The sequence below is a fragment of the Stegastes partitus genome, unplaced genomic scaffold (assembly GCF_000690725.1).
Source record: "Stegastes partitus isolate 25-593 unplaced genomic scaffold, Stegastes_partitus-1.0.2 Scaffold157, whole genome shotgun sequence".
In the NCBI taxonomy this organism is placed as follows: Eukaryota; Metazoa; Chordata; class Actinopteri; family Pomacentridae; genus Stegastes; species Stegastes partitus.
This window is the reverse complement of record NW_007577888.1, coordinates 428,201-438,641: the sequence shown is the minus strand read 5'-3', so window position 1 is coordinate 438,641 and position 10,441 is coordinate 428,201. Positions and strand designations below refer to the sequence as shown.

The following is a 10,441-nucleotide window of genomic DNA, read 5'->3' as shown; positions in this document are numbered from 1 at the left end:
TTAGCAGATTGAATCTTTTTGCTAATAACAGATATGAAAACAAAAGGCATGAAATAGTTCATCTGCTGTCCAGGTTAGTTTCCCTGTTTGTCTCCTCAGCAAACACAAAGTTACGGACTCATTCTAACAAATGCTCTTTAGCACTTTTAATAGAGTATTTATTTTATTGCTATTTTATTATTTATGTCACCTTTTAACTTCTCTTTTCTTAGACTGTGACCAATATTAGCTGAAGAAGATGTCAAATGAAATGTGGTTGTATTTTCTGAACAATGACAATAAAGCTTTTTCTTCTTTGTTTATTTGCTCAAATGAACAAGATCAACTGAAATGAGAAGAAGTTACCGCTCTCTCTCTCTCTCTTCCTTCCTTCTGTCTCTTCAAATAAAAACGACAGAGGTGCAGGATGTGAACAGACACAGACGCCAAAGAGACACAAAACTTTACAGCCCAGGTGACAGGAAGGTGTGAATCAGCTGATCACACCGTGCAGAGCTTCAAAGGGCAGCTAACAGATAAGAGCCTGAGCTGGCTGAAGCAGCCAAATGGCCGTATGGAGAACAGTTGTTGTTCTACTGCCCCTCCTCTCCCCCCGTCTCTCTACCTGAGGAATGCAATCATGGACAATGGGAAGAAAGGACAGGAGGATCTTAATGTGCCTTTACTATCTTATGTTATTTTAAGTGTTGTTAAATGTGAAATATCTCGACAGACACCCCAAAGCTTAATCATAGTTGGACAAGTTCTTCTTGATTTTATCTGCTTGTTACATAATACATAATATATTCTAGTTCTGTATGATCTAAATATTTCATGTTTAGACTCTTTGCGATCCTCTGAATGTGAGATTTTTATTTTCATCAGGTTTAACTCTGTATAATACAAGTACATAAAGTTTTTTACCTTTAGAACAAAACTCCTGACCACCTTATGACCCCCCTGACCACAGGGGCATCACATCTAACACCCCCTCTGGGAGGGGAGCTCTTTGTGATTGGTCAGCTGTTTTACTATTAAAAAGCCATTCACCCGAAAGACAGACGGATTTTCTACCGGACACAGAACTTCTCACTTTGGTCCTTTTGTGACCAACTTTCAACTTCAACACGCTGATCCAACTCTGCTGAAGGCCACGTCTCTCCCACCACCAGACATCCCGCCAAGGACACTGCAAGTATCGAGCTTCTATCTACTAAACGGGTGCTTCAAAATTCCAATTGGCCTTAAAACAAACATCCCAAATTTATCAGTTTACCTGCTGCTTTCGGTGAAAGGCTTTTCAAGTCTCCAGGCCACACTTCTGACCCACATCTGGTTTCACACTCAGCATTTTCATCATTGTTTGCATTTTATGTTTTATATTTGTTGTTGTAGTCAGTAATAAATGTTTTGTGCGTATACTGTTGCTTCTTGTGCTTTCCAGAGCTTCCTTTCAGTCACTTTACGTATTTGATCTTTATAGTTACCTGAGCTCAAAGTTAATTCCCTGACATGATAAAACACTCTCGACTGATCGCCAAGAGTAAACTGTTTATTAGAATTATTGACTCGGAGATCAAATCGCTGGACGAACAATTTAAAGGTTGGTTTTGATCATTTTAGTTAATGCAATAACTTTCTTTATGGTGGAGACAAGTCTGACTTATTTCCCTCCTACAGAGGTGATGAGTCAAACTATTTTTAAATGCAAAGTTTTTTTTGACATAACACATACAAATGTCATTTATGTATTGCTTTTTTTTTTTTTTTTTAAATAAACACTAAAATAACGTGTAGTGATGCAAATGATTCAGTTCTATTTTGGCAGCATGGTTCTGGTTCTGCAGGAAAATAGTGACGAATACAACAATCATGTTCAAACTTTCACATTAACGTGTATTTCTAACGTTTACTGAAGGATGTTTACACATGAAAACAATGAAATTACATTTGAATACGGCTGAAAACATTATAATACAAATAATCCGGCTGCTTAATACTGAAAAAAGGTGACTTTATTAGTTTNTGAAAACAATGAAATTACATTTGAATACGGCTGAAAACATTATAATACAAATAATCCGGCTGCTTAATACTGAAAAAAGGTGACTTTATTAGTTTATGATGTCATTTTCTGCAAAAGAAAATGTAGTTTGGGTTCAAATTACATGTAAATCTTGTCTTTCACTTTAATGTTTATTGTCTACTGATGTAGTACAACACAGATAATCAATATTCAATAAGAAGGCCGAAGATATTGTGCTAATATATTCACCTGAGTTATGTTTGAAGGTTAATGTGTGCAGACAACAGTCACATTTATGAATCAGATCGCCTCAGCAGCTTTTCTAGTTTCATCAAAAACTCTAAAAAAAAATAAGGCGAGGGTTGAATCAGACATCATACTTTGCTTACTTACACTCTAAGGGATAAAGAGGAATAGCATAACCAGTTAATGAATGCATATTATGATGTTGAAGTCATAATAAAATCAATTTCATGAAGCATCAGGGGTAATAAAAACCTCATCATGGGGCCACTATCATATTATTTAATAACTAAGAGGCCTTTACAAACAGTTGGCGTGCTTCTATGTTTGTGGGGGAAACTTAGAGGGCTTTTTGTGACCCTTTGGAAGCAGCTCATGGGGCCCTTCTGCTGGGTTTGTCGCCCACCAGCCACCCGCCGGTTCATCCTCCTATCGTGACGGGACTCTGGCGCCCCCCGGCGGTCAGACTCGGCAGGTACAGAGGAGGGACGGGCGGCGAGCAGCCGGTAGGAGAGGTCACCACCGTGTTCACCGCCGCACCTCACAGACAGATGTTCTCCGTCCGCAGCGGAACAACAGGCTGTTCGCAGACTTTCCGGACACCATGAGCAGGCCCAGCGCGCCGCGGACCTCCTGCTAACAGCCCCGAAGATGCCCGATGCGTGTTGCTGTGCGCTAGAACATGGCGGAGTCGGATGGTGGAGATTTTGCTCCGAAGCATTCGCAGAGCAGGTGAGTGAGGCGGGGTGAGGGTGTGCTGTGTTCCGCGGTGGAGCGCTGCTTTCTCGCTGTTTCCCCCCGTTGGGAGTCCCCGCCGGCTCCGGGGACCGCGGCCCGGCCCGAGTTCGGCGCTGCGGCTTGAATCCAGGAAACACCGAGGCGTCGTCCGGGCCTCCAGGCAGCCGGTCTGCCTGCGCTTTGCATTGACGCCCAGCGGCGGAAATAAAGTTAAGAATGTAGGTTAGCGGGTGTAGTTCCAGGTGAAGACACACCTGAGGCGCTCTGCTGGGCTGTAAGGAGGCGACACAAAAGCTTTGAAGCATTTTCATCACTTTCACACTCAGCTGGCATCGTTAAGGTCTGACTTAACTGCTACGAAAACCTGACAAAAGTTATTTAAAGTGTGCACACAATAAAGGATAAATACAAAATATCGTCCTTCAAATGGTTTCCTTTATTAAAATCACTTTTGCCACCATTAATTCAAACCCACATAAAGATGGTTGAGAAGTAGATGAAGGTGTCAGAGTTTGAAGGTGTTTTGGCTTCAATTCAAACCATAAACATTTTTAAGTTTTCAATGGAAGAATAACACAGGTGTGTTTAAAAAAAAAAAAACATTCTTGTCTCACTGGGACTCCTACATTTAATTCCAGCAGTATTGTTTTAATAGCAGGTGACTTCAACATGTCCATTTACAGTTTCAGGATATTTGACGGTAAATAACTGGTGTACATATTAACAACTTATTGACTCAGTTGTATGTAAAACAGCCAAACCTTTTCCAAAAACAGAACACATTTCAGAACTAACATGACATTCACTGACACTGATAAACTGTCGGCTGGTGTGCAGATGAAGAAGCTCCTGAATCATTTTGTGGTTCAGGTGCGTTCAGCTCATTTTCATTCATCAGGAATGACTTTCTCTGGAGACACACACACAGCATCCTGCAGGTTAATGCTGCACTGCTCATTCCTTTTTCTAGGGCTTCTGTCCCATGTGTGCAGAGGGGGAGGATGCCTTTCCTCTTTATTAACCTGCACATCCCCCCTAATACTGGATATTCATCATTAACTGGGCCTGAATATCCAGAGCGCAGAAAGTGCTGTTCGGACCAGTCCTACTAGTTATTATAACAACTATGAACAATAATTACCAACAAATGAGCCTTCCAGCATCGAGCCCTCCTTGTATCTCGACCTCCGTCTTGACAATCCGACATAAAAGAAGGTTTCACATTCAGTGTCGGATTATCGAGTCACGACTGTATTTAGTTTACATTCATGTTTTAAGGCTGCAACAAAAACATCTTGATGCACAAGATCAGCACGCAAGTATGAACAGGTACACAAAACTAAATACTTTATTGCTTCAGTCTCTGGCCCGTTGTACCTTTAATATTTCATGACCTTATTGGATGACGGCAGTGGAAGCGCTAACAGAAGCCCCTTTCAGGCATGCACTCCTTTCTATCGATCTGAACATGTCGACTACATGTCTGAATGAGCGCTACGGGCACTTTACCGTAAAAGCTGCAACTGCAATCTTACGACGCCTCAAGTCTAACGCACTAACAACATACTTCAAAATCCTTCCCCAAATCAACGTCAGACTTGAAGTATGTCGTTTGAGGTTTACATATTTCAGCGTTAGCATCACAAAGACTGCAGAAGACCTAGTTTGCGTGCCAACATCGAAAGGTATTTTCCGCGTTCTTTTTGCCCTGCAGTTTCACATCTCCTACAAAGTCAAATGTCCAGAAAAATAAAACTGAGATGAAAGAGTCTCTAACAGGTCTGATTATTTTTTATCGTATTGTTAGTAAATTCGCCGTCACACAGAAACAGAAACATGAATAATAGTTTGATATTGTACATCCCAGAGTGCTGTCTCTTTGTTACTGAGGTGAGGATGTCTGTATGAAGCCACGAAGAACAATCATGTAAACGTGATCCATGTCCGACTGACAGAATGCCGTCGCTTTAACAGACTGATGAAACCGAGAACGTCCAAACACTACCATGGAAGCAGTCTCAGTACAGCCGTCTCTTTCATGTGTTGTTTCTGTGTTGGGGCTTGTGTTTCTTCTTGACATGATGTCAGAACGACTTTAATGCTCTCTCTCTGTTTCTGTTTTGATCTCTTAACGTTTGATATTTCTGTCTCTTGAGATGAAATTTCCACCCAAAGCACTTTGTGTCGTGTCTGTGTGCAGCAATAAAGTGTCTAAGCAGAGCAATAGCTTTTCTCCTCATCAGAATTGTGTTTATGTTCAATGTACAGACACATTGTTAGTAATGCACAGCTCTATACGCTACAGAACAATCCCCCCCCCCGGCTGACTTCAGCAGATTAAATAAAATTCACAGTGTTGCTGTCACCAGACACTCCATATCCACATCCCAGGGCTGTACAGCACATTTGTTCAGCGCATATTAGCTCCTAATAGCCTAGATGTACGTTAAAATAAAGTTAAATAGAGAACTAAAGGTCTGTAGAAAATGTGTAAATCTCATTGGGACAAAAAGGGAGCTATCTCTTTAGTCACTGATGGTGACGAGGCCTTTCTCTCTTTCCAGTATGGCAAACAAGAATAGCACCCTTCGCTGTACTTTCTCGGCTCCCAGTCACAGTGCCACCCTCCTCCAGGGCTTGTCGGTTTTGCGGGCCCAAGGCCAACTACTTGACGTCGTGCTGGCCATCAATGAGGAGCGCTTCCAGGTCCATAAAGCAGTGCTGGCCGCCTGTAGTGATTACTTCAGGTTAGTCTGGAGCATGAGACTTCACACTGCTCATTTCATTTTTAAATCGGAAGCTGATGCTCTTAACCGGACCAAGACTGATGAATAATGTATTTGCAGAATACGCTAAACACATGTTACTTTGTCAGTGTTAGATTATTGAACACAAGTGTGTCCATTTAGTGAGGACATTTTAAAATGCTGAATTACTAAATACAAATCAGACATTTGTACAAAAGGGTGACATGACAGTGCAGCTAAATATAGTCACATTGTTTTGCACACTTGTCTCATTAAAAAGTATTCTTCAGTTCATCTGCCTCGCACACCAGACCTCAAACAAACAGTCGTCTAGAAAGAAGAATTGGACAATTGCTCTGACTTAGTCATGGAACGTCATCAAAAATTCACGCAGTTTTAATCTGTGGAATTGTAAAATATCATGTGGTTTACTGACATGTTCTTGTGTTACAGAGCAATGTTTACCGGAGGCATGAGGGAGTCTAACCAAGATACCATTGAGCTGAAGGGACTGTCTGCTCGAGGGCTGAAGCATATTATTGACTTTGCCTACAGTGCAGAAGTGACTTTAGACCTGGACTGTATTCAGGATGTCCTCGGGGCTGCAGTGTTTCTGCAGATGGTCCCTGTCGTGGAGCTCTGTGAGGAGTTCCTCAAGTCAGCGATGAGCGTCGAGACCTGCCTGCACATCGGGCAGATGGCCACCACCTTCAGCTTGTCTTCCCTCAAGGAGTCGGTGGACGCCTTCACCTTTCGTCACTTCCTCCAGATTGCAGAGGAGGAGGACTTCCTGCACATTCCCATGGAGCGCCTCATCTTCTTCCTTCAAAGCAACAAACTGAAGAACTGCAGTGAGATCGACCTCTTCCACGCCGCCATCAGGTGGCTCCAGTATGACGGGTCGCGCCGGGCTCAAGCCAGCAGCGTCCTCTGCCACGTGCGCTTCCCGCTCATGCGCTCCTCAGAGTTGGTGGACAGCGTTCAGACGGTGGACATCATGGTGGAGGACGTGCTGTGCCGACAGTATCTCCTTGAGGCCTTCAATTACCAGATACTTCCCTTCCGACAGCATGAAATGCAGTGCTCGCGGACGCTCATTCGTTCTGACGTCATGTCGCTCATCACCTTTGGCGGGACACCGTACACCGACAACGACCGCACAGTGAGCACCAAGGTGTACTACCTCCCCGACATTGCTTCGCGCCAATTCAAAGAGCTGACGGAGATGGAGGCGGGCTGCAGCCACGCTTGTGTCGCCGTACTCGACAACTTTGTGTATGTCGTCGGTGGACAGCACTTACAGTACCGCAGTGGCGAGGGGGCGGTGGATAGCTGTTTCCGCTACGACCCTCATCTGAGCCAGTGGCTGCGCATCCAACCCATGCAGGAGGCTCGTATCCAGTTTCAGCTCAACGTGCTGCATGGACAGCTGTACGCCACCGGGGGGCGCAATCGATCTGGCAGTCTGTCATCTGTAGAGTGTTACTGTCCGAAGAAGAATGAGTGGTCTTATGTGGAACCACTAAAACGCCGGATTTGGGGTCACGCAGGCACCCCCTGCCGAGAGAAGCTGTACATCTCGGGCGGTTACGGCGTCTCGTTAGACGACAAGAAAACTCTCCACTGCTACGATCCAGCGTCGGACCAGTGGGACTTCAAAGCTCCCATGAATGAACCCAGAGTGCTGCACGCCATGATCAGCACCAAGGATCGGGTGTACGCCCTGGGTGGTCGCATGGACCACGTGGACCGTTGCTTTGACGTGCTGGCAGTCGAGTATTACATTCCAGAGAGCGACCAGTGGACCACCGTCAGCCCCATGAGAGCGGGCCAGTCCGAGGCAGGCTGCTGCTTGCTGGACAGAAAGATCTACATCGTCGGCGGCTACAACTGGCACCTGAACAACGTCACGAGCATCGTTCAGGTGTACAACACAGAGACAGACGAGTGGGAGAGGGATTTGCACTTCCCAGAATCCTTTGCTGGAATCGCTTCGACACCGATTCTACTTCCACAGAACACCACTCAGCACTGAGCATCTGACCTGCGACTGTGAACATTTTATTCCATGTGCTCTTTCTGCCGACCGTCGAGTCAACACAAGGTGTGAACGTTATGTAAGTGTGTGTGTGTGTGTGTGCGTGTGTGTGTTCATATGAGCGAGTGCCCTCAAAAGCTACTGAACTGCATCACTCAGAAGTGTGTGTCATTTTCTAGCCTTGTTTTGAATAACACGTTTATTCAACTATTCATTAATATTTCATGTAAAAACAAACAAACTTGTAAGGGTCTTTCTTTGAGACATTTTGAACTTTTGAATTAAATCTTTGACTGCTGACCAACACATGTTGATATGTTCAAGTGAGGAAGGTATTGTTGAGTAATCTGTTGTTTGAATATATTTGTGGATATAATTATTAGACCACTGTGACCGCTGTTTGCTGACTCTTCCTTTGCGGTTCTTCATGGAGCCAGACTGGGTTCTCTTCTTAAGCTTGTAATGGATTCCAAACCGGTTAATAATACCTCTTCATTAAGCACCAAGATGGCCGTCTTTGTCGATATCATCTTGCAGTCCTCTTCCACATTCGGTTGTTGACTTTTCATATACAGTTTATGCATAAAATAATTGGCTCAAAAAATGTTTTCGGTCATCGAGTGTGAATTTTGGAATGTTTACAGTTTCAGTACATATGTTTGAACATAATGTATGTATTGAATTATTCCATGTATGTGTGTCTTTAGCTGTAATCGTTTAAACAGTTCAAACAAAATAACTGAAGGTCTGTTGTGTAGACTTTGGAAGGAAAGCAGGCGGTCTAATGGTTATTTCTAAAGCTCAGATCTGTCTGATGCCCAATTGGAACATGTGAAGTCATGTATGCTTGAAGAGATCATTCCAGAGTAGCATTAGCTAAACGTGTAGGATTTTTTTATGACAGAAATATTGATGGTTCAGTCTGTAAAAGTGTTAAAGTTTTACCAATCAAAGGGCTTTAGTTACATGCAGCACAAATAGTCTCTTTTGATTTTATCCTATCATTTAATCGGAGCAGGTGCAGAGACATTAACACACTCAACCTTTATCACTTTGGACGTTTTGATTGTACAGTTGTGATTTATTTTTTTTTTTTAATCTTCTTGTAATTTTGTTATTCAGAAAATCTTAATGTTCGATGTCTCCTGAGGTGTACTAATCAACAGACCACATATCAACACACGGTGACGATGGCACAAAAATCGAGTGTTGGATGTGTTTCGACTTTGAACCAGTCGTTCCACATCACGGTGTTAATGTTTATTATTTACCACTGCCCTCGTGCTTCCTGAGCTGAAACCCACACAAAGCGGTGGGGACGTCTTACGGCAGCTACATGACTCGTGTGTGTGTCCTTTAGAACATCTGTGTGTGCTGCTCTTTGTGTTCAAGGAGCACCACGACTTGCACAAAGCACATGATTTGTCCTTAAGGTAACATTTAACTGTGCGAAGGGTAATTGTTATTTAAAAAGTGAAGCTATTTCTCAGATTTTTCACAAATGTTTAATTCACACAGCTGGTGTTTTCATTTTTACTGCATTGCTGCACTTTCCAGATTCCTGACGCTGACAACGTCCGTGTGCTCAACGCGTTTACTAGTAAGAAGCAAACTTCTTGGTTTTCTTTTCCAGCATGATGGTGAGGAGCGTCCTGTCTAAACCTGTCTCCTGTCTGCCTTAGTGCGTCTTCGTCTTGGTCTACCTGTGTCAGTAAAAGCACATTATATTGTTGAAGTGCAATATAAAGGAAACTGCTGTAGTCAAAGGGGAATGTACACGTTTGTGTAGCTTTATGTGCTTCCTTTAATAAAGCTGTCTCATGTTTTAAAAATACCCCGCAGGTGCTTTTCATGTTTTTATATTAGCAGGATGATGCATCTCCACAGAAAGTCCGCTGCAGCGTGGCCTTGCATTCTAAAAGGTGGAACTATTAATAAAGCCACACGTTTCCTCACACAGCTACAGGGAGCTGCAGGTTCATGTGCAAAGGCAGATGTTTTTTTAAAATTATTCCTTAATGTGCAGGTTATTTCTTTGGTTAATTGATTCATGAACGATCAGTTATTTTTCAGTATTTCAGTTCTACTTTTCAGTTGTGTTGCAAAAGCAGGCAACTTCTGAGGACTAGTAGTGACAGCCAGTTAGATTTTAGTTGTACAGTAATAAAGCAGGCTGACACAGTGATTCAGTGTGACATAACGGCTTACAGTTTTCCACTTTTAATTTCTGTGGTGGGTTTGTTTACATCTCATATTAAACCAACAACAGAGATGGTAGATCTTTGAAATACATATCAAAGACAACCAGTCCAACTCTCCCTGAACTCAGTTCTCAATGAGCATTTGTCTACTTGTCCTTAACTATTCAAACTGGTGTAATTTTGTTGTGCTTGTCAGTCAAAGGGGCCATTAGAAACAGTGAGAATTATAATAAATTTAAGGCTTCTGGGTGAATTTAATTTGCACACTGTAAAATAATATTTTAGAAAAACAGCAAAATAGTGTAGAAATGATCAAAATGATAAATATATTGTTGAATATCGATGAAATAATGATATATTTTAGTTGATTTAAATACAGTAAAACACATTTTTTGCACACATTGTAAAAAAAAACAAACAAGAAACATGATTTATCATTTTGGAATTCTAAGTATACATAATTGTCCTT

At 42.5% G+C, this 10,441-nt stretch overlaps 1 protein-coding gene across 4 annotated transcripts; it reads left to right on the top strand.

The window, feature by feature from the left end:
* Window positions 1-2,786: 2,786 nt before the first annotated feature.
* On the top strand, window positions 2,787-9,605 carry klhl26 (kelch-like family member 26). 4 transcript variants are annotated; one of them, XR_520096.1, is made up of 4 exons: window positions 2,787-2,980; window positions 5,551-5,733; window positions 6,187-8,495; window positions 8,530-9,605. XR_520096.1 is itself a non-coding variant. In XM_008279385.1 (3 exons), exons 1-3 carry the CDS (start codon window positions 2,931-2,933, stop codon window positions 7,766-7,768), a joined length of 1,815 nt encoding a protein of 604 aa, XP_008277607.1. In that variant the 5' UTR covers window positions 2,787-2,930; the 3' UTR covers window positions 7,769-9,605. The 4 variants fall into 4 exon arrangements, 3 of the variants coding, with proteins under 3 accessions (XP_008277607.1, XP_008277609.1, XP_008277608.1); XM_008279385.1 differs by having other exon boundaries at window positions 6,187-9,605; XM_008279387.1 differs by lacking the exon at window positions 5,551-5,733 and having other exon boundaries at window positions 6,187-9,605.
* The last annotated feature ends 836 nt before the right edge of the window (window positions 9,606-10,441 follow it).

Coding starts and splice junctions, on each gene's coding strand:
- klhl26 (XM_008279385.1), top strand. CDS start 2,931: ATGGCGGAGTCGGATGGTGGAGATTTTGCTCCGAAGCATTCGCAGAGC. Junction 2,981..5,550: donor CCGAAGCATTCGCAGAGCAG/GTGAGTGAGGCG, acceptor CTCTCTTTCCAG/TATGGCAAACAAGAATAGCA. Junction 5,734..6,186: donor GCCTGTAGTGATTACTTCAG/GTTAGTCTGGAG, acceptor CTTGTGTTACAG/AGCAATGTTTACCGGAGGCA.